Here is a 25240-nt window from a genome sequence, read left to right on the forward strand (position 1 = left end):
CACCACGTGTTCGGTTGGGTGCTTGGTTACAAATGGGGTAAATAAACTCAACACGTGTTCTTATTCAATACTCTTTAAGTGCTTAAATATTTACATAAAATCATCGAATACGTGGCGTCAATTAATAATAAAAACAACACTGTTAAGGTAACATATTTTAGAAGTTCGCTTAAGAAAAATGGATGCCGTAGAACTGCTGTGTATCCTTGAGTACAAAGTTAGTCATACACATATCAAGATGGAAACGTCAAACAAATAGCTGAGACACTTAAAGAAACACTTTTAAGTAGAAAATATTACCGACTGAATCATAATGCTGAAACTGGCATTTTGTCTAAATGAAAAACACGTCTATGAGCCTTTAACAACAAGCCTACAACAAAATTTACGGCCGGTAGCACGTGACGGGGTATAAGTATAATGTTGATTTCGTACATCTTCACAAAAAATTGAAAAGGAATTAACTGGTGATACTGCGGCAGTACCAAGCCACTCCATGATTCTATTAAAATACTCCCGCATACTTCAGGGTTTAAGTCTCAATGCTATTTCTTTAAAATTAAAAGTAAGTACTGTATGGCAAGAAATCTTCCTGTTAGTAATATATGTCAGAAATCACAAGACGAAGCAAATTCAGCATTAAAACATGTTCAACCTCATCATTGAATACACAGCACAAAATATCCAGATGTATTCTAGCAGATTCAATTCTGTAACCCAACAGTGACCCCCGTAACCCAACAGTGACCCAACATGTCGCCGTAACCTGTTTGGCGCCAAAACTCATGTCACTATAACAATGACACCGTCACACGTGTCACTGAAAATCCGCATAATGTCATCACATACATCACTGTATACCACCCTGAAGTCAACACGTGTCACTGAAAACCAGCATAATGTCATCACATACGTCACTGTATACCACCCTGAAGTCAACACGTGTCACTGAAAATCAGCATAATGTCATCACATACGTCACTGAATACCACCCTGAAGTCAACACGTGTCACTGAAAATCAGCATAATGTCATCACATACGTCACTGTATACCACCCTGAAGTCAACACGTGTCACTGAAAATCAGCATAATGTCATCACATACGTCACTGTATACCACCCTGAAGTCAACACGTGTCACTGAAAATCAGCATAATGTCATCACATACGTCACTGTATACCACCCTGAAGTCAACACGTGTCACTGAAAATCAGCATAATGTCATCACATACGTCACTGTATACCACCCTGAAGTCAACACGTGTCACTGAAAACCAGCATAATGTCATCACATACGTCACTGTATACCACCCTGAAGTCAACACGTGCCACTGAAAACCAGCATAATGTCATCACATACGTCACTGTATACCACCCTGAAGTCAACACGTGTCACTGAAAACCAGCATGACGTCATCACACCTATCACTGTATACAATCCTGAAATCACACATGTGTCACCGTAATACCATCCTGAAGTCACCACGTGTAACTGTAAACCAGCATGACGTCATCACAGCTGTCACTGTTTACCAGCATGACGTAATCATACGTGTCACTGCATACAACACAGCCTGATCACACATGGAACTGTATATAACTGTATGACGTCACTACATAAGTTTCTGTATTCTAGTATGACGTAATCATACGTGTCACTGGATACAACACAGCCTGATCACACATGGAACTGTATATAACTGTATGACGTCACTACATAAGTTTCTGTATTCTAGTATGACGTAATCATACGTGTCACTGCATACAACACAGCCTGATCACACATGGAACTGTATATAACTGTATGACGTCACTACATAAGTTTCTGTATTCTAGTATGACGTAATCATACGTGTCACTGCATACAACACAGCCTGATCACACATGGAACTGTATATAACTGTATGACGTCACTACATAAGTTTCTGTATTCCAGTATGACGTAATTATATGTCGCTCAGTAGAACAGAATGACATCTCCTCTGTCAAGATAGTCCCCATTTAACAGTCGTCAGATGATATTGTGAAAGACAAGGAGAATCTCAGTTACTTTTCACCAAGATTTTTTGTATATAGATATAATCGGATCATTATCATCATCTCACGTATTGTTGTCAATACCTGAATATTTTTTTATTTTTATTGTAAACATGAATGACGTCATCTTTTCTGTCCTACAACACAATGTTGTAATTGCGGAGTTTTTGGGGAGAGGATAAAACAGTTCAGTCACCAGGACGTCATCCCGGGTGTCAGGTGAGCAATCGACAAATGCGTTTTTGTAAACGATTTCGACAAGTTATTTCAAACGAAAGGATGAAACGCTCCTAGACGTTCTCGCCACTGAGTTCACCTATAGAGGTCGTCACTATGCACCAATATGACGTCATATTATCTGTCACAGTTCACCAGAATGACGACATAATCTTGTGTCACTGTGCATCCTTATGACGTTATCCTATTGTTTATAACACACTAATGTGCCTATGCTTCGTACGTGTTGTACCGTTGTAAGTAGTAGTAACGAGGTTCGGTGGATAATTTTACCTACATGTTTTCACACGCTGGGATTTATGTAAAGAATGTGTTCTTCATCGCAGTCTTAACTTTCCATGACTGAAATCTGACAGCATGTTATTATTATTTTTACACGTTTGTTACCGATCGTGTGTTGTGGGACCGCCAGTGGTTCACTTATCTTGTGAGTTGTAAACAAACTCTCAATCTAACATAACGAAAATATTCCAGGAGGACAATCAGAATACAGCGTCTATCGGATATATTCCAGGACAATCAGAATACAGCGTCTATCGGATATATTCCAGGAGGACAATCAGAATACAGCGTCTATCGGATATATTCCAGGAGGACAATCAGAATACAGCGTCTATCGTAAATATTCCAGGAGGACAATCAGAATACAGCGTCTATCGTAAATATTCCAGGAGGACAATCAGAATACAGCGTCTATCGGATATATTCCAGGACAATCAGAATACAGCGTCTATCGGATATATTCCAGGAGGACAATCAGAATACAGCGTCTATCGGATATATTCCAGGACAATCAGAATACAGCGTCTATCGGATATATTCCAGGAGGACAATCAGAATACAGCGTCTATCGGATATATTCCAGGAGGACAATCAGAATACAGCGTCTATCGGATATATTCCAGGACAATCAGAATACAGCGTCTATCGGATATATTCCAGGAGGACAATCAGAATACAGCGTCTATCGGATATATATTTACCGGAAATATTGAGGAAAGACAAAGTATAGCGCGGGTTTACCGGAAATGTTGAGGAAGAATAGAGTACAGTGCGGGTTTACCGGAAATATTGAGGAAAGACAAAGTATAGCGCGGGTTTACCCGGAATATTGAGGAAAGACAAAGTGCAGTGCGGGTTTACGGGAATATTGAGGAAGGATAAAGTACAGTGCAGGTTTACCGGAAATATTGAGGAAAGACAAAGTATAGCGCGGGTTTACCAGAAATATTGAGGAAAGACAAAGTACAGTGCGGGTTTACCGGAAATATTGAGGAAAGACAAAGTATAGCGCGGGTTTACCCGGAATATTGAGGAAAGACAAAGTGCAGTGCGGGTTTACGGGAATATTGAGGAAGGATAAAGTACAGTGCAGGTTTACCGAAAATATTGAGGAAGGACAGAGTATAGTGCGGGTTTACCGAAAATATTGAGGAAAGACAAAGTATAGCGCGGGTTTACCAGAAATATTGAGGAAAGACAAAGTACAGTGCGGGTTTACCGGAAATATTGAGGAAAGACAAAGTATAGCGCGGGTTTACCCGGAATATTGAGGAAAGACAAAGTGCAGTGCGGGTTTACGGGAATATTGAGGAAGGATAAAGTACAGTGCAGGTTTACCGAAAATATTGAGGAAGGACAGAGTATAGTGCGGGTTTACCGAAAATATTGAGGAAGGACAAATTACAGTGCGTGTTTACCGGAAATACCGGGACAATCAAAATGTAGCTCTCGTTTAAAGGAATGTTGGATATGTTGCAGAAAGGCAACCAAAGAGTGTGTTTATATGACGTTATTATAGGACAAATACGAACGGTATTACAACTTTTCTCAGTCCCTCTTCTTAGCCAAACGGGAAAGCGCACGAAGAAGGAAACTGCAGTATTGGACTTGTGATAAACTCATGGACGTTTAGGTGGAAACTCTACCGTTGCTCTTCTACACCATTCTAAACTAGCTGTAGTACATGTGTATCCCTCACGATGACTTCTGGGAAGGCGCCAGGGCAGTGAACCTAAGTTTGGCCAGTCCCGTCGGATCCTGGGGAGAAACAAGCCCCGTTACCCAGCATGACATCGTCCCAGGAAGCAGCGCCAGACAACATTAACTACAGTCCTCTCACATTGTTTAGATTATATACCATTACCATCGTAACATCAATGTTCCGATACTGGAAACCTTAACAAAGCGGCATATATATACTTTAATTACAAGGCCTTTGTCCTTATTTGATACAATGAGAGCTTTTTTTACAATAAAACATTTTAAAAATATATCTAGTGGAAAAAAAATCCGTAGTTTGGTGGCATTTCTATTTATTTAAAAAAAAAAAAAAAAAAACTCCCTAGTCACTTTAAAACGGTTAAGACTTGAAATATTGTTTGTAGATGTACTTTATTTTTAAAATGCAGCAGAAAGTACAATCTTTCTACTGATTCCTACAGTAGAAATAAATTGGTTTAAAATCTACTCTTTACTTTAAAATAATGTAATGTCGCATATACCTTCCACGCGCTCAGTTGCCTTTTACTGGAGACATTGTAGGGGAACTCGGAAGATGTGGAAGAGCATACTGTATGAAACTGCGAGGTCAAATTGATATGATTAAACATATTCTTAGCAAAGATTCAGTGTAACAGATTCCACACGAGATTTTATTTAACAAAATCCCGCAGAAGAATTCCGCTTGAAACACGGTAGAGTAGTCTCCCCTCTATGTTGAAGATGAAAACAAAGACTTAATTAATCACATTTCGTGGTTAAGTAGTCATTTATTTTTATACACGGTGGGCCATTCAGAGCGAAAATATAAGAGGAACTGATCACATTTCATGATGGGGCAGATTTGCAGTTTTATCACTTGATTTACGAAAGGTTTTTTTTCCAGCCCACGTGGGTAAAGACAAATAACTCGTTTAATTTTCGGCGAAGATCAATGTATGTTTTTTTCCGGTATCCTCGATTTGTCATGGCTTACGATCACTTACAATCTGTCCTTGGCTCGCGAAGATGGCTTGGTGGCGGCCTTCTAGGTCTCTTATTGCTAGTTCATTCAATATATCATTTTAGTTATTTTCATATTATATAAAATCTTCTCGTGTTAAAGCAGATTTAAACATTCGTGTTTTGTAAACATGCCCCCACCCCCATCTGTATTTTTGACTTGTTTCAGAAAAAGAGTGACAGATAAGCCCATCCTGCTAGTTATAACAAATTATGAACTTTGTCCTTGGTTAAAAAGACCAGAGCTTTTCGATGTTGTTCAGCATCGTGGACAGTTTAACTGGCATGCCTTCATCCTGTGTATTTTCACCAATGATAGACATAAATTAGTTTAGTTTTGACACATTTTATCTGCATCAAAAACATACAAATGGGTCGGGCAAATGTTTAGTAATGATATGCATTATACAATAATAATGACAGACTGTTAACTAGATATGTCACCCTCTGTCTTTGGTCATCAGTTTGTAAGTGTTGTGTTTCAGACTATCATGGTCTACAACTACAGCTATCTAGATTTCAGAACGGTATTTTGTCCAGCATGCTTTTGATGTTTCAATCATCTTAATGTGTTTTTGGAAGGCCGATCACGCTTGTGAGTAATATGCACGCTTAATTCAGTTCTGTTTATCTTTACCTCGCCTCATCAGTCTAGTTTTTGTTATACCAACGCCTGTTGACAACAAGCACTTTTATAGAGAATATGCTAGTTCTTAAATAAGCAAGGTTGACTCAATATTTTCTACAGTTTCACTTTACTTAATTTTAACTATTGTTACATGGCACTTTTGTAGTAGAAGACATTTTACAGAGTGCTACACATCTCCTTTTAAACAAATCTTGGGAAAAACGTATTACAATTTATTACGCATTAAAAGAATTTTTAACAGGATAAATCTATTGCTTTGTTCCTTTCAAGTGAGGGTTGGGCCCATATGCTTCTGTGTATCATGTCATGCCGACATGCTTTCTACATGTTTTATGTTAGTTCTCCTTTGTTTTACTTTTTGTTACTTGTCCATGTTTTATTTTCCTCTGTACTTCTATGTTTTATTTTCCTCTGTACTTCTATGTTTTATTTTCCTCTGTACTTCCATGTTTTATTTTCCTCTGTACTTCTATGTTTTATTTTCCTCTGTACTTCTATGTTTTATTTTCCTCTCTGTTTTATTTTCCTCTGTACTTATGTTTTATTTTTTCCTTCTATGTTTTACTGTACTTCTATGTTTTATTTTCCTCTGTACTTCTATGTTTTATTTTCCTCTGTACTTCCATGTTTTATTTTCCTCTGTACTTCCATGTTTTATTTTTCCTATTTTTCTCTGTACTTCTACTGTTTTATTTTCCTCTGTACTATGTTTTATTTTCCTCTGTACTTCTATGTTTTATTTTCCTCTGTACTTCCATGTTTTATTTTTCTCTGTACTTCTATGTTTTATTTTCTTCTGTACTTCTATGTTTTATTTTCCTCTGTACTTCCATGTTTTATTTTCCTCTGTACTTCCATGTTTTATTTTCCTCTGTACTTCCATGTTTTATTTTCCACTGTACTTCCATGTTTTATTTTCCACTGTACTTCCATGTTTTATTTTCCTCTGTACTTCTATGTTTTATTTTCCTACTTCCATGTTTTATTTTCCTCTGTACTGCTATGTTTTATTTTCCTCTGTACTTCTATGTTTTATTTTCCTACTTCCATGTTTTATTTTCCTCTGTACTGCTATGTTTTATTTTCCTACTTCCATGTTTTATTTTCCTCTGTACTTCTATGTTTTATTTTCCTACTTCCATGTTTTATTTTCCTCTGTACTTCTATGTTTTATTTTCCTACTTCCATGTTTTATTTTCCTCTGTACTGCTATGTTTTATTTTCCTCTGTACTTCCATGTTTTATTTTCCTCTGTACTGCTATGTTTTATTTTCCTCTGTACTTCCATGTTTTATTTTCCTCTGTACTTCCATGTTTTATTTTCCTCTGTACTTCTATGTTTTATTTTCCTCTGTACTTCTATGTTTTATTTTCCTCTGTACTTCCATGTTTTATTTTCCTGTACTTCCATGTACTTACCATGTTTTATTTTCCTCTGTACTGCTATGTTTTATTTTCCTCTGTACTTCTATGTTTTATTTTCCTCTGTACTTCTATGTTTTATTTTCCTACTTCCATGTTTTATTTTCCTCTGTACTGCTATGTTTTATTTTCCTCTGTACTTCCATGTTTTATTTTTCCTGCTGTTTTACTGTACTGCTATGTTTTATTTTCCTCTGTACTTCCATGTTTTATTTTCCTCTGTACTTCCATGTTTTATTTTCCTCTGTACTGCTATGTTTTATTTTCCTCTGTACTTCCATGTTTTATTTTCCTCTGTACTGCTATGTTTTATTTTCCTCTGTACTTCCATGTTTTACTTCTATGTTTTATTTTCCTCTGTACTATGTTTTATTTTTCCTCTATGTACTTCCATGTTTTATTTTCCTCTATGTACTTCCATGTTTTATTTTTCCTCTATGTTTTATTTTCCTACTTCCATGTTTTATTTTCCTCTGTACTTCTATGTTTTATTTTCCTCTGTACTTCCATGTTTTATTTTCCTCTGTACTGCTATGTTTTATTTTCCTCTGTACTGCTATGTTTTATTTTCCTCTGTACTGCTATGTTTTATTTTCCTCTGTACTTCCATGTTTTATTTTCCTCTGTACTTCTATGTTTTATTTTCCTCTGTACTTCTATGTTTTATTTTCCTCTGTACTTCTATGTTTTATTTTCCTCTGTACTGCTATGTTTTATTTTCCTCTGTACTTCCATGTTTTATTTTCCTCTGTACTGCTGTTTTATTTTCCTCTGTACTTCTATGTTTTATTTTCCTCTGTACTGCTATGTTTTATGTGTCTATACTTTGTTATGTAATCTGGTTGTATCTTTTATTTGTAGTTTGTTTGCACAATCCCTTTCTGCATGTCTTAATGTAAATACATGTTACTTTGCCTGGCTATACTTTGTGTATTTTATGATACTTATTGTCTATACACCATGTTTATGTCCAATACACACTTTTTTTAGTTTATTACAAGTTCAGCATATTCGACTATAAATCTTCTGTATCAGTTCAGTGTACACAATCGTAATCAAACCTGTCTTCTATTGAATGGGCGGCGAGTTTGTGGCCTACGTGGGGCAGTCGCCAGGTAAACCATTGACAACAAAAACATCCCAAACATGATATTACTTTAATATACATCAGTAAGATGTAATATATGTCTCTTCCTGGTGTACACTAGCAGAGTACAGTTTCTGTTTTAACTCAGCAGGACACAGTCTTTCTATTGTCCTGCTAATATCATCAGCTCGATATCTATTTGAGAAATGCACCAGCATGAGATTGCCCACCTTGGAAAAGATGTGAGGATTTCGTATGATCTCGTGAAGATGAATGTGGCCTCGTTCTCTGGTCATAGCTTCATTTATATTCTTATATGTGTTTATATAGGTACACTCTGTGATGAGTACTTTCACTTTGAGTATGTCAGCAATTGGCGGCTTTAGGAATACCTCAAAAGTAGTATCACCTGAAAAAAATTGAGTAATTAACATTTCATAAACAAGAATGGTCACTTCACATTATCCAGCCATAAAATAAAAGTATTCTCTACACAAACTGCTAAACTAATTAAATCTAGCTTTACTTTCTGCAGTAAGTGTACATATCAAATCAACAGCAACCTTACTAACAACCACATGGTTATGTTCATTCAGCCAATAGGGTTGCTTGTTTCAAGCATGTTCAAGTCATTAATTGAAAATATACTATTATCATGTAAAAAAGATGTGTTCATTTTAAGGCAGGTAGTACATTTGGTTCCCATCATATACTATTTCTATGCTATTGTTACCTGTGTATACTATTTCTATGATATTGTTACCTGTGTATACTATTTCTATGCTATTGTGACCTGTGTATACTATTTCTATGTTATTGTGACCTGTGTATACTATTTCTATGATATTGTTACCTGTGTATACTATTTCTATGCTATTGTGACCTGTGTATACTATTTCTATGATATTGTGACCTGTGTATACTATTTCTATGATATTGTTACCTGTGTATACTATTTCTATGCTACTGTGACCTGTGTATACTATTTCTATGCTATTGTTAACTGTGTATACTATTTCTATGATATTGTTACCTGTGTATACTATTTCTATGATATTGTTACCTGTGTATACTATTTCTATGCTATTGTGACCTGTGTATACTATTTCTATGTTATTGTGACCTGTGTATACTATTTCTATGATATTGTTACCTGTGTATACTATTTCTCTGATAAAATTAATTGTGTCACTATTTTTATATTTCATAGTTACCTGTCTGTTTTTCAATGTTGTACTTACCAGTATAGGCTAATTCTGGAATAACTGTTTGTTCGTAAATTTGTTCCCCACGTTGTTCTAGATCTCTTAATTCATTCCAACTATGTTTTGAGAATTTGTCCTTGATCTGTGAGATTGTCTTGTACAGTAAAAATCCCATACTTGGTACACGATGAAATGTCTTAAATGGAACTACATGGTAGGGTCCCGGTAACTAAAAGTAACCAATCATACAGCATGTCACATAATATTAAATAGAACTACATGGTAGGGTCCAGGTAACCAATCATACAGCATGTCACATAATATTAAATGGAACTACATGGTAGGGTCCAGGTAACCAATCATACAGCATGTCACATAATATTAAATGGAACTACATGGTAGGGTCCAGGTAACCAATCATACAGCATGTCACATAATATTAAATGGAACTACATGGTAGGGTCCAGGTAACCAATCATACAGCACGTCACATAATATTAAATGGAACTACATGGTAGGGTCGAGGTAACCAATCATACAGCATGTCACATAATATCAAATAGAACTAAATGGTAGGGTCCAGGTAACCAATCATACAGCATGTCACATAATATTAAATAGAACTACATGGTAGGGTCGAGGTAATCAATCATACAGCACGTCACATAATATTAAATGGAACTACATGGTAGGGTCGAGGTAACCAATCATACAGCATGTCACATAATATTAAATGGAACTACATGGTAGGGTCGAGGTAACCAATCATACAGCATGTCACATAATATTAAATAGAACTACATGGTAGGGTCGAGGTAACCAATCATACAGCATGTCACATAATATTAAATAGAACTACATGGTAGGGTCCAGGTAACCAATCATACAGCATGTCACATAATATTAAATGGAACTACATGGTAGGGTCGAGGTAACTACAGGTAACCAATCATACAGCATGTCACATAATATTAAATAGAACTACATGGTAGGGTCAAGGTAACCAATCATACAGCACGTCACATAATATTAAATGGAACTACATGGTAGGGTTGAGGTAACCAATCATACAGCATGTCACATAATTTTAAATAGATATATGTTATACATATATTGTAATTAATATGAAAAAACAAATTTAAATTGTCATGACCGAGACATGAAAATGAAACAATGTCAAGTGAACTAAGGTTAAGTGATTCACCATTTAGAGTATAAATGTGTACTCGGGTAAGTGATTCACCATTTAGAGTATTATAAATGTGTACTAAGGTTAAGTGATTCACCATTTAGAGTATAAATGTGTACTCGGGTAAGTGATTCACCATTTAGAGTATAAATGTGTACTCGGGTAAGTGATTCACCATTTAGAGTATTATAAATGTGTACTAAGGTTAAGTGATTCACCATTTAGAGTATAAATGTGTACTAAGGTTAAGTGATTCACCATTTAGAGTATTATAAATGTGTACTAAGGTTAAGTGATTCACCATTTAGAGTATTATAAATGTGTACACAGGTAAGTGAATCACCATTTAGAGTATTATAAATGTGTACTCAGGTAAGAGATTCACCATTTAGAGTATTATAAATGTGTACTCAGGTTAAGTGATTCACCATTTAGAGTATTATAAATGTGTACTCGGGTAAGTGATTCACCATTTAGAGTATTATAAATGTGTACTCAAGTTAAGTGATTCACCATATAGAGTATTATAAATGTGTACTAAGGTTAAGTGATTCACCATTTAGAGTATTATAAATGTGTACACAGGTAAGTTATTCACCATTTAGAGTATTATAAATGTGTACACAGGCAAGTTATTCACCATTTAGAGTATTATAAATGTGTACACAGGTAAGTGATTCACCATTTAGAGTATTATAAATGTGTACACAGGTAAGTTATTCACCATTTAGAGTATAAATGTGTACTCAGGTTAAGTGATTCACCATTTAGAGTATTATAAATGTGTACTCGGGTAAGTGATTCACCATTTAGAGTATAAATGTGTACTCGGGTAAGTGAATCACCATTTAGAGTATTATAAATGTGTACACAGGTAAGTTATTCACCATTTAGAGTATTATAAATGTGTACTCAAGTTAAGTGATTCACCATATAGAGTATTATAAATGTGTACTAAGGTTAAGTGATTCACCATATAGAGTATTATAAATGTGTACACAGGTAAGTGAATCACCATTTAGAGTATTATAAATGTGTACACAGGTAAGTGATTCACCATTTAGATTATTATAAATGTGTACACAGGTAAGTGAATCACCATTTGGAGTATAAATGTGTACTCAGGTTAAGTGATTCACCATTTAGAGTATTATAAATGTGTACACAGGTAAGTTATTCACCATTTAGAGTATTATAAATGTGTACACAGGTAAGTTATTCACCATTTAGAGTATAAATGTGTACTCAGGTTAAGTGATTCACCATTTAGAGTATTATAAATGTATGAAATAAACTTTGTCAATTAGGCTATGTTAACAATTATAAAAAAAAAAAGATTACATAAATTATTGTTTGTAAGGACCCAGTCCTTCGTTATCTCACTTAAAACAGCTTGATCTGTAAAAAAAAAAAAAAAAACAGAACAACAAAACAAAAAGTTAAAAACAACAAATACCAGTATTAATATTAAGGAAACATAAATAAAGTAACAAACCTTAATTGACTCATTTGGTTTAGCCACAATCAGGTCTGCCTTGAATGGAAATTCAGATATCTTTTGAAAGTTTTCATGTATAACATGCATGGGTGCAATCACATCATTACCCAGGTAGTATTTGGCGGGAGGTAAGTTTACTAACGAGCGTTTACTGGCATGTTGATTTATGGCAGAACAGTGGTCCATGTGGCCATGGCTAAAAAAAAGGAAATTTCAAAACATTAATAACATGATGTATATTATTGTAAGTTAATGCACACTTAATCTATATGATTGAAATATAAACAAATGGTAAAGTTACAGTAATTATTAAGTAATAGTTGTTTTCTGGTACAGGAACTAGAATAGTTACTCTAGACCAGACTCTATTATCTATACTATTACAGGAACTACTGTAGTTCCTCTACACCAGACTGTATTATCTATACTATTACAGGAACTACTGTAGTTCCTCTACAGTTCCTCTACACCAGACTCTATTATCTATACTAAAACAGGAACTTCTGTAGTTCCTCTACACCAGAATCTATTATCTATACTATAACAGGAACTTCTGTAGTTCCTCTACACCAGAATCTATTATCTATACTATAACAGGAACTACTGTAGTTCCTCTACACCAGAATCTATTATCTATACTATAACAGGAGCTACTGTAGTTCCTCTACACCAGACTGTATTATCTATAATATAACAGGAACTACTGTAGTTCCTCTACAGTTCCTCTACACCAGTCTCTATTATCTATACTATAACAGGAACTACCGTAGTTCCTCTACACCAGAATCTATTATCTATACTATAACAGGAACTACTGTAGTTCCTCTACACCAGACTCTTTTATCTATACTATAACTGGAACTACTGTATTTCCTCTACAGTTCCTCTACACCAGTCTCTATTATCTATACTATCACTGGAACTATCGTAGTTCCTCTACACCATACTCTTTTATCTATACTATAACAGGAACTACTGTAGTTCCTCTACACTAGACTCTATTATCTATACTATAACAGGAACTACCGTAGTTCCTCTACACTAGACTGTATTATCTATACTATAACAGGAACTACTACAGTTCCTCTACACCAGACTCTATTATCTATACTATAACAGGAACTACTGTAGTTCCTCTACACCAGACTCTATTTTTATCTATACTATAACAGGAACTACCGTAGTTCCTCTACACTAGACTGTATTATCTATACTATAACAGGCACTACTGTAGTTCCTCTTCACCAGACTCTATTATCTATACTATAACAGGAACTACTGTAGTTACTCTACACCAGTCTCTATTATCTATACTATAACTGGAACTACTGTATTTCCTCTACACCAGTCTCTATTATCTATACTATAACAGGAACTACTGTAGTTCCTCTACAGTTCCTCTACACCAGTCTCTATTATCTACACTAAAACAGGAACTTCTGTAGTTCCTCTACACCAGTCTCTATTATCTATACTAAAACAGGAACTACTGTAGTTCCTCTACACCAGACTCTATTATCTATACCATAACAGGAACTACTGTAGTTCCTCTACACCAGACTCTATTTTTATCTACACTATAACAGGAACTACTTCAGTATCTCTACACCAGACTCTATTATCTATACTATAACTGGAACTACTGTATTTCCTCTACACCAGTCTCTATTATCTATACTATAACAGGAACTACTGTAGTTCCTCTACAGTTCCTCTACACCAGTCTCTATTATCTACACTAAAACAGGAACTTCTGTAGTTCCTCTACACCAGTCTCTATTATCTATACTAAAACAGGAACTACTGTAGTTCCTCTACACCAGACTCTATTATCTATACCATAACAGGAACTACTGTAGTTCCTCTACACCAGACTCTATTTTTATCTACACTATAACAGGAACTACTTCAGTATCTCTACACCAGACTCTATTATCTATACTATAACAGGAACTACTGTAGTTCCTCTACAGTTCCTCTACACCAGTCTCTATTATCTACACTAAAACAGGAACTTCTGTAGTTCCTCTACACCAGTCTCTATTATCTATACTAAAACAGGAACTACTGTAGTTCCTCTACACCAGACTGTATTATCTATACCATAACAGGAACTACTGTAGTTCCTCTACACCAGACTCTATTTTTATCTACACTATAACAGGAACTACTTCAGTATCTCTACACCAGACTCTATTATCTATACTATAACTGGAACTACTGTATTTCCTCTACACCAGTCTCTATTATCTATACTATAACAGGAACTACTGTAGTTCCTCTACAGTTCCTCTACACCAGTCTCTATTATCTACACTAAAACAGGAACTTCTGTAGTTCCTCTACACCAGTCTCTATTATCTATACTAAAACAGGAACTACTGTAGTTCCTCTACACCAGACTCTATTATCTACACCATAACAGGAACTACTGTAGTTCCTCTACACCAGACTCTATTTTTATCTACACTATAACAGGAACTACTTCAGTATCTCTACACCAGACTCTATTATCTATACTATAACAGGAACTACTGTAGTTCCTCTACACCAGACTGTTTTATCTATACTATAACAGGAACTACTGTAGTTCCTCTACACCAGAATCTATTATCTGTACTATAACAGGAACTACTGTAGTTCCTCTATACCAGAATCTATTATCTATACTATAACAGGAACTACTTCAGTATCTCTACACCAGACTCTTTTATCTATACTATAACATGAACTACTGTAGTTCCTCTACACCAGACTGTATTATCTATACCATAACAGGAACTACTGTAGTTCCTCTACACCAGACTCTATTTTTATCTACACTATAACAGGAACTACTTCAGTATCTCTACACCAGACTCTATTATCTATACTATAACAGGAACTACTGTAGTTCCTCTACACCAGACTGTTTTATCTATACTATAACAGGAACTACTGTAGTTCCTCTACACCAGAATCTATTATCTATACTATAACAGGAACTACTTCAGTATCTCTACACCAGACTCTATTATCTATACTATAACAGGAACTACTGTAGTTCCTCTACACCAGACTCTATTATCTATAATATAACAGGAACTACTGTAATTCCTCTACACTAGACTCTATTATCTATACTATAACAGGAACTACTGTAGTTCCTCTACACCAGAATCTATTATCTATACTATAACAGGAACTACTGTAGTTCCTCTACACCAGACTGTATTATCTATAATATAACAGGAACTACTGTAGTTCCTCTACACCAGAATCTATTATCTATACTATAACAGGAACTACTTCAGTATCTCTACGCCAGACTCTTTTATCTATACTATAACAGGAACTACTGTAGTTCCTCTACACCAAACTCTATTATCTATACAATAACAGGAACTACTGTAGTTCCTCTACACTAGACTCTATTATCTATAATATAACAGGAACTACCATAGTTCCTCTACACCAGACTCTATTATCTATACTATAACAGGAACTACTGTAGTTACTCTACACCAGACTCTATTATCTATACTATAACAGGAACTACTGTAGTTCCTCTACACCAGTCTCTATTATCTATACTATAACAGGAACTACTGTAGTTCCTCTACACCAGACTCTATTATCTATACTATAACAGGAACTACTGTAGTTACTCTACACCAGACTCTATTATCTATACTATAACAGGAACTACTGTAGTTCCTCTACACCAGTCTCTATTATCTATACTATAACAGGAACTACTGTAGTTCCTCTACACCAGACTCTATTATCTATACTATAACAGGAACTACTGTAGTTCCTCTACACCAGACTCTATTATCTATACTATTACAGGAACTACTGTAGTTCCTCTACACCAGACTCTATTATCTACATTATAACTTTAAATGAAATGATCCCTTACATTTCTCTTCCTCACACCCGATATTTTTGGCTCTCATATTGGTACAAGATTATCAATCTTACTTTTTTCTTCCACCTGATCTTTTCCTGTCATGAAACATTCTAACCCTGTTACATATATGCCCATTAATACTAACCTGGTCACTTAATTCTTTCATTTCTGATTATATTTAGGAATATGTCTGCCATTAAAAGTAATGGTTTCTTAAACTAAAACACACAATAATCATGAAGGAAATGTTGTCACTCTCCAAGTATTTATCATATGTATGTTTTATATTCATGCACACCTATGGCCCGTTAGGTGTTAGAAAATAAACTTTCACTAATTTGAAGTGAATTATTGATTTATTTTGACACATTATATAAAATCAGCAAAACAAACCATTTATGTCTATTATGATACGACAGCTTTGAATACTTTATTAGGCAAAATAAAAAAAGTTTCCAATCCTCTAACTTTGAAATCCAAGGGGTATCATTCTTGAGTTAAAATGTGTACAGGGTGACTTACAGGTGTACAGGGTGACTTAAAGGTGTACCTAGTATCTTAATGGTGAACTGTATGACTTACAGGTGTGAAGAGTGATTTAAAGATAAACCTAGTGACTTAATGGTAAACCATGTGACTTACAGGTGTGCATGCTGACTTAAAGGTGACATAGTGACTTAATGGTAAACTGTGTGACTTACAGGTGTGAAGGCTGACTTAAAGGTGACATAGTGACTTAATGGTAAACCGTGTGACTTACAGATGTGCAGGCTGACTTAAAGGGGACATAGTGACTTAATGGTAAACCATGTGACTTAATGGTGATCTGTGTGACTTACAGGTGTACAGGCTGACTTAAAGGGGACATAGTGACTTAATAGTAAACCATGTGACTGACAGGTGCAGGCTGACTTCAAGGTGTACATAGTGACTTAATGGTAAACCTTGGGACTTACAAGTGTGCAGGCTGACTTAAAGGTGTACATAGTGACTTAATGGTAAACCATGTGACTTAAAGGTGAACTGTGTGACTTAAAGGTGTACATGGTAACTTAAAGGTGAACAGGGTGACTTAAAGGTGAACTATGTGACTTAAAGGTGTACATGGTGACTTATAGGTGTACAGGGTGACTTATAGGTGTACATGGTGACTTAATGGTAAACCTTGGGACTTACAAGTGTGCAGGCTGACTTAAAGGTGTACATAGTGACTTAATGGTAAACCATGTGACTTAAAGGTGAACTGTGTGACTTAAAGGTGTACATGGTAACTTAAAGGTGAACAGGGTGACTTAAAGGTGAACTGTGTGACTTAAAGGTGTACATGGTGACTTATAGGTGTACAGGGTGTCTTATAGGTGTACATGGTGACTTATAGGTGTACAGGTTAACTTATAGGTGTACAGGGTGACTTAAAGGTGTACATGGTGACTTATAGGTGTACAGGGTGACTTAATGGTGAACTGTGTGACTTAAAGGTGTACATGGTAATTTAAAGGTGAACAGGGTGACTTAAAGGTGAACTGTGTGACTTAAAGGTGTACATGGTGACTTATAGGTGTACAGGGTGGCTTATAGGTGTACAGGGTGACTTAAAGGTGTACATGGTAACTTAAAGGTGAACAGGGTGACTTAAAGGTGAACTGTGTGACTTAACGGTGTACATAGTGACTTACAGGTGTACAGGGTGACTTTAAGGTGAACTGTGTGACTTAAAGGTGTACAGGGTGTCTTACAGGTGTACAGAGTGACTTTAAGGTGTACAATGCAGTATGCACCTTTACTGCATGCTTAGAATATGTGTCTAACTGAAGGCTCATATATACACCATTATAAAGATGAACTTGTATATATTCTATAAGGCAAATCTAATCACTATCTGACCAAATATATCACCACTAGGCTGATGGTCCATCTTTTGAGATCACACAAGCCCTAAACCCTACCTAAACTTTATCATTGCTATGTGTTACCTTTTACCTAAATCTTAGAACACAGATGAACATAAATCTGTTTTACGTAGTGAAAAAAAGGAAAAACACATTCCAACTGAATGTCATGACAGGAAAATACCCAGGTCTCTGGCGTTGTAATATCCCCCAAGCCATAAAAACATCACCCGAGTGACAGAGAACATATTTAACACTAGGTTTGAGCCAGACTGACCTGCTATGTAATTTCCAGGGATTTGGTTACATGTACACTGTACAGTTAAGAGCTTTCCATTCAGCTCTGACAAATGCCAATAGAGCAGAGAATCAAAAAGGGGGGAAATATTGTATGTAGGTTACCCTTAGCTTTTAGTTGTTGTCTTCATGGACTTAGATATGCAAGTCTGTGATGTTGATTCACCTGTCAATAAAGTGGTTAGAGAGAAAAAGGTCCAACAAATTAAGAACAAATATTCTACAATGGTGAGTACCAAAATACCACCTGTTAAATGTTGAAGAAGAATGCAGCTCTCGGGCATTGCAGAGCTGAGCTTGTCAGAACTTACGGGGAGGGTTAGATAATCAAAATCTGATACTGGACGGAGTTATCACTCTGATGTGTTGTTTTGATTTATGAAGTAGCAGGTTTACTTCCGTGCAGAAATATAACAGTGCAGTTTCACTCGACCCTATTCGAGAACAAGAAATGTGTTTTCTGTTAGAGTTACCTCCCTTTATTGACAAACAAACGTTTCCAACAGGGAGTCGATACATGTACATTTAAAAACTATCTTACTTTAATCTACCACAATCAGCCACGTGTTTATCTCACCTAATAAACACGTGACTACACGGAACACTTGTTTGGCAAGCGTAACCCATATCAAATGCCAGTTGTAAACTTTTAGAATTCCCAACACTGAGGCCGACCACAACACATGACTCCAATCCTGCACACGTCCATGGAGCAATGTCGATATTTCCTATCTTGATCCGTCTCGAAAGTCCGTGTGGCTTTAATTTGGTGATTCCATCTGTACAAAACTGTTTTTCATGTCTCGATAGATTTTGTAAAGTAAAACGTCTAACAATTGTCATCTTTGTTGTTCGACACAACGTGACAGCCATTTTCACAATATTTGCGCGTAGTAGTCTAAGGGAGATTACTCTAGGATGTCTCATTATTAACCAACAAGACCGACAATGAATCATTAATAGTGAGCCGAGGAAACAGAAATTAAGAAACCATTTTAAATAAGTTTATGTATTGATTACATGAATTTAAGAAAAACACAACACAAAATTGTTGACACTGTTAAACAGTATAACTTGAGATATAACTATCACCCAGTGGAATTAAGTTGATATGACCGTCAGGTATCGTGATGCCATTACCCAAATTGATACGTACACAAATCGACACATTTTTAGGGGGAGGGGGGGGGAACTGTCCTACAACAATAACAAGGGTTGTAACTCGATCGCCTTGGTAGATAGGACCCCATTTCAGGAAATTTGTGATTGTCAATACACTGTCCGCTGGGAGTGGTCTGAATCCAATGATAAAACGTTTTTCTTAGATTTAGAACATGCTTCACTTTCGCGTCCTAGGTCTAAACTTCCCAAACTTCATCGAACCAGCGACGTATAAAATAAGTTTCTAATTAAACATCGTTAAACTATCATACTTAGTCATCCTCGACACTCCAGGGGTATCACTTTCGCTTTCTTGAACACCCCTGGAATATGTCATAACAAATTGAAGGCACGGGCGAAGTCATTTGTTTGGTTCCAGGAGAAAATACCTGACCAGTCACTGGCTGATACTCTCCTTCTGAAGATTAAAAGAGCGACACCAAACTTCAAATCCATTACAATAATACCTTAATGCGACATTGAGATTCGTTTGATGAGCATCAAAGGATCAAACTTGTCTTTTCGTCTTGTCTACAGGGTATCGCACGTTGAACCTTCAATTTCGTCATGACATGTTCCAGGGGTAAAGAGGGCGAAAGTGATAGTGAGTGTTACTTCTGACGCTATTTCGTGAATTCTCTTAACATTTTAATTAATTTTGCAATGTTGTTCAAGTAAATTTTCAAGCTGTCTGACTGTAGTAGCCTTATAACACTTCCATAATTAGTTTTCTGGTGAGGAATTACAATGAGTAAACTAAAGACGGCAACAGAAGTAGGTACCAGGGACATACGCAAGAATAAGTCATGCAGTTAGTGAGATACTTTTGACTTCAGAATTCCATATTTCATAAAGAAATCGCGGACTATTTTTTAATGTGCGTTTTACCGAAAACATGCGTGTAGCCTACATTATAATTACATATGATTAATTTTAAAATATACTTTAGATGACAGTTCACATTTAGTAGGTCATAATCATGATATGGGTGCGACGTTTAAAAAAACTCGTATGGGCTGTCCCATCAAATGTTGTGACGTCATCAGACACATGTCAGGCCAGTTAGTTTTGTCAACAATCATGGCGGAACACGTATGATAACATTACAAACCCCGGAAGCGAAGTAGAGTAGTCGCGATTCGTAAGGAAACGGAATTCTGCAATATGGAGCTAAAAACATAGGTTGTTTTCATTGAACTTTGCAGTATGAGTGGGAAGTTAACACAGGAAATAGACATGGATGTGGTAGCGTTCTTTGCTCGCGAGTGGAGGAAAAAGTTTCCGGCTGTTGACGAGCCTAGTTTGCTGAATTCAGATAATTTTTCATCGCGAAAATTACCACTTTCTGAGCTTCAGCAATTACTTAAAGATTCAAAACTGAAGGTGGAAGATATCAGAAGTCAGCTTGATCGAGCTGTTTTCATGGAACATTTTTTATCGAACTTGGTGACAGTTCGTACTGGTGCAGACATTGAGAATGTCAGTTTCACGGAAGTCAGCGATTTGACAGGTGTTACGAAAGTACGTGTAGGATCGGCTAGGGCTGAAATGACCTCAAAAACTGAACAAAACAATCCTGAGGCAGTTGACTTTACGGGGAGTCAAGCGGTCACTAAAATCATTGTGGGTGATATCCAGGAGGGAGGGTCTGGTAGGCCGAGGGTACACGGTCTGATGTCAAGGGGACCAGGCACGTGTACAGGCAAATCAAAAGGTAAACAACAGGTGGACTCAGAATTCTCATCTACCTGGTTGGACAATTTGTCTGGTTTACAAAAGGAAAATGGATCGTCAAGCGATGAAGAAACAGTTAATGAACATGTAAATTCATTGGTTGATAATTTAGAAGATAAGAATCCCACAGGAGATTCAAATATGGTAAATAGCAGTCTAGCAACTGTGGAATTGGGTGTAGATAGCACACAGGATGTATTTCATACAAACCAGCATGATTCATCTGATTTAAGCTCCAGAGTGAAGTCTGCTAAAGAAGAAAACCAAAACAATGATGAGCAATTAGACTTGCATTATGGTAATAGTCGTCAGTCGGTATCAGATCGTGTGAAATCAGTAGAAAGGAAGATATCTTGCAAGAAAAATTCAGAATTACCCGTTGTGCCATCAGAGCAGACCAACGCTCCTCCCCCGCTACGACCGAGGCCAATCAGCAGGCCTCGGTTGTCACGACCAAAACCTCCGCCAATCTCCAGGAATTCAAGTGCTGATAACGAAACACTTCCACAGAAAAGTGAGAGTGAACCAGAGCTAACATCTTCTTTGAAATTCAGGAAACCTCAGGAAACACAATCTGGTCTGGATAACAGGAAACACGCTGATCTTCTATTATATCCTGTACCTATTGGTCACAAAGCTGTGACTGAAATTGATCCTACTCAATGTCGACCTGAATCAGATCATTTGTATAAACCAGGAAATGAAACTGAAACTGCGGCCATCGAACATATTACAGTCACTTCCCCAGCTGACTACAACAGCACAGAGCACCATATATATAAAAATGTGCCACAAGATTGTGGAAGCAATTCAATGGATGAAGATATGAAGAAAATAAGGAAACTTTCCAGGAGTTTTAGCAAAGATTCTGAAACTCATAATGTCCTGGTTACAAGTTTCAGAAGATTTCCTGATAGTGAAACAAATGACACTGTTGACAACATAAACAATGACAGCCTTAACCCCAGTCGTGAGGAAGAAAGTTTGGAGTCAGATGATAAGAGTACATTTCGAGGTATTGTTTCACGAATAAAGGACCATGAGCTACATAACTCACATACCAATGCTGCTGACAGAAAAAAGAAGTCAAACTATTTAAACATTTCAATTAATGTACTGTTGACTCAAACTCATAAACTAACAGTTTCTGATGATAGTTCAGACTCCGAGAATGAGGATGGAGCTTTACCGAGTACCACAGTAGCAGTTGGTGAGGAGGTGAGACAAAATGATAAACAGACAGAAGAGGTCGACAGATCCTCCCAGGATAATAACACTCTCTCCATCCCAGATGTGCACCACACTCACAGGAAGAAATTTTCTACAACTTGTAAGTTCATTACTTTTTTTATTTTAATTTGAAGAGATACCAGAGTTGAGATGCTCTGGGATACATATACTCTAACAGGAGGCCAGTCTGTAGGTTTTAGTGCATCTTATGTGCTCTTCTGTCTTCCACTTTTAATGCCCCATCCATTGATATTTTATGAATACTTTGTAGAAGAAGAGCAGGCAGAAATGAGAGTCATCTCTCAGATCATGATATTATGATTTTTGATGTAGATATCTTCTGATGGAGTATATTTATAGTTTCTACTTGTAATTTGGTTAAGTTTGACACATGTCACTATGTATAATTTTCTTTTACAATACCTTAATGCTGTGAAATCAACTCAAAGAAATCTAAGTTCTTGTTTTTATTTGTGAAAAATAAAAATTAGATACACAATGCACATAGAGATAAATACAGACTAGGGCTGTGTATATTGTGACAATACAGTCGCCCATTATGTCCAATTTCATTTAAGATGCTCCCATCAAAATACATTTAGACAAATATTTCCTTAATAGCATCTATAGCATTTAGATCAATATATCTACAGTGAAACTTACTACTTATAAAAGAAGTGAAAGTTTTGAACCATACACCATGTAGCTTACAGTAATATCGTACTTATCTAACAGTGATCCTAGGGCTGGTTATATACCCACCCAAGCATGTTTTTGTAAATTTATAAACACCTCTTTTCTTACATACAGTGCTAGACGATGCCCTGTTGATGTTGATAGTTGACAATTTGTAGATGTTGTTGTCGGTAGTCATCTACTTGTGTACATACCACAGGCTGATTCATGTTAGATGACAGTTTCTCAAGCTTAAGGCTCACATGTTTTAGTATATCTTCATGCAGATATATTTTTTCATGATATGTGCATATACTAACTTAAAAAAACCAGGTCATTCATTCATACACATATTGTTATTGCAATGATATAAAGACGTTAAGGCACCACTATTCTGTATACAGAGCATAAGACATAAAACAATAGTCAGGTTGCTTCTAATTGAAATAATAATTGCGGTGAAAAAAAGCCATTTTGCTGCGGATCTTTGTGCTATATATATCACAGTTATCTGTCTGTTATTGATTTCTTTGTTATATGATTTAGATTAAAGTTTGACAGTAGCGACAGATGTCCTTAGACTTTGATTAATTGATATAACTATCTTATTGTCAGAGAGATGTCCACCAGATGGTCTCCAGAATAAACTAGTACATACATTAGTATACATACCTGGCCCAAGTTTATGGTATTTGATCAGGATTCTAACCAGGGAAATTCATAATTTAACAAGGGTTTATCAAATTTGTTCAAAGGAGTGACCTTGACTCTTTGTCAGGATCATATGGATCATAAGTTAATCACACAAATGACCTTATAACCTACATTCATGTCTCAAAGGTCATATTCATTTGAATCATAAAGTTCCTTCTGTGAAAGAACCAAGTGACCCAGCCTGATGTCATATTTGGCAGTGATATATATATATACTGTAATAAAGTATAATAGTGCTACATTTATCAAGTTTATATTTTGTCATTGATGTAATATTTCAAATATCAATCTGAAGAATAAGAAACACTAATTTGAAATACAGTAGATTTAGTGTTTATGAAAATGTATAAGCAGGACATGTATTCAAATAAAAAAAAAATTAAAATAGATATGTAAAGTATGACATTTAGCGTAATTTTGATCTAGGCATGTACAGTATAACATTTAGCGTAATTTTGATCTAGGTATGTACAGTATAACCAGGGCTCTCGATCTACCAGATTTCGGTCCGAATCCCAAAATGGGGTGTGAGAGCCCTGAAAACATTTAGCATAATTTTGAAAGTTAACAAAAATTTTACCTTCAATGCAAATTAAGGAAATTTAAACATGAATAAAAAGTGGAGAATCCTTTTTAAGGACATTTATTCTGATGATAATGAAACTTACATCAATCATATACAGGAAATGAGAAATATTCCAGGATAATTTTTCAGGAAACGTTTAATGGAGAGCAGTTTCCTTATTTACTTAAATGGTTAATATACATAATTTCTGGTAATTACATATAAAATGTAAATGTAGAATGTAAAATCCTCAAAATGTACATATGTCAGAAATACATGTAGAATGTAAAATCCTCAAAATGTACATGTCAGAAATACATGTAGAATGTAAAATCCTCAAAATGTACATGTCAGAAATACATGTAGAATGTAAAATCCTAAAATGTACATGTCAGAAATACAAAATGTAAAATCCTCAAAATGTACATGTCAGAAATACATGTAGAATGTAAAATCCTCAAAATGTACATGTCAGAAATACATGTAGAATGTAAAATCCTCAAAATGTACATGTCAGAAATACATGTAGAATGTAAAATCCTCAAAATGTACATATGTCAGAAATACATGTAGAATGTAAAATCCTCAAAATGTACATATGTCAGAAATACATGTAGAATGTAAAATCCTCAAAATGTACATGTCAGAAATACATGTAGAATGTAAAATCCTCAAAATGTACATATGTCAGAAATACATGTAGAATGTAAAATCCTCAAAATGTACATATGTCAGAAATACATGTAGAATGTAAA

At 35.7% G+C, this 25240-nt stretch overlaps 2 protein-coding genes across 2 annotated transcripts in view; one reads left to right on the forward strand and one right to left on the reverse strand.

Moving 5' to 3' along the window:
* Positions 1–8516: 8516 nt before the first annotated feature.
* Positions 8517–19279, reverse strand: LOC132565037 (uncharacterized). The gene is made up of 4 exons (XM_060229642.1): positions 18984–19279; positions 12326–12524; positions 9678–9870; positions 8517–8845 (listed from the first exon to the last, which is right to left on the reverse strand). The coding sequence occupies exons 1-4, from the start codon at positions 19277–19279 to the stop codon at positions 8517–8519; spliced, it is 1017 nt and encodes a 338-aa protein (XP_060085625.1).
* Positions 19280–20773: 1494 nt separating this feature from the next.
* Positions 20774–25240, forward strand: part of LOC132565038 (active breakpoint cluster region-related protein-like) — a 37239-nt gene continuing 32772 nt past the window's right edge. The window contains exon 1 of the mRNA XM_060229643.1: positions 20774–22631. Coding sequence (XP_060085626.1) covers positions 20774–22631 — 1858 coding nt within the window. The remainder of the gene's footprint in view (positions 22632–25240) is intronic.

This window comes from Ylistrum balloti, unplaced genomic scaffold (assembly GCF_031769215.1).
Source record: "Ylistrum balloti isolate Yb309-2 unplaced genomic scaffold, AGI_CSIRO_Ybal_v1 Utg369688, whole genome shotgun sequence".
NCBI classification, from domain to species: Eukaryota; Metazoa; Mollusca; class Bivalvia; order Pectinida; family Pectinidae; genus Ylistrum; species Ylistrum balloti.

Excerpts from the sequence above, each read along its gene's own strand:
- LOC132565037 (XM_060229642.1), bottom strand. The coding sequence starts at position 19,279 with ATGGCTGTCACGTTGTGTCGAACAACAAAGATGACAATTGTTAGACGT. Across the intron at positions 12,525-18,983 it reads TGTAGTCACGTGTTTATTAG|CCATGGCCACATGGACCACT; the intron begins GTGAGATAAACA and ends CCTTTTTTTTAG. Across the intron at positions 8,846-9,677 it reads TCCAGAATTAGCCTATACTG|GTGATACTACTTTTGAGGTA; the intron begins GTAAGTACAACA and ends AATTTTTTTCAG.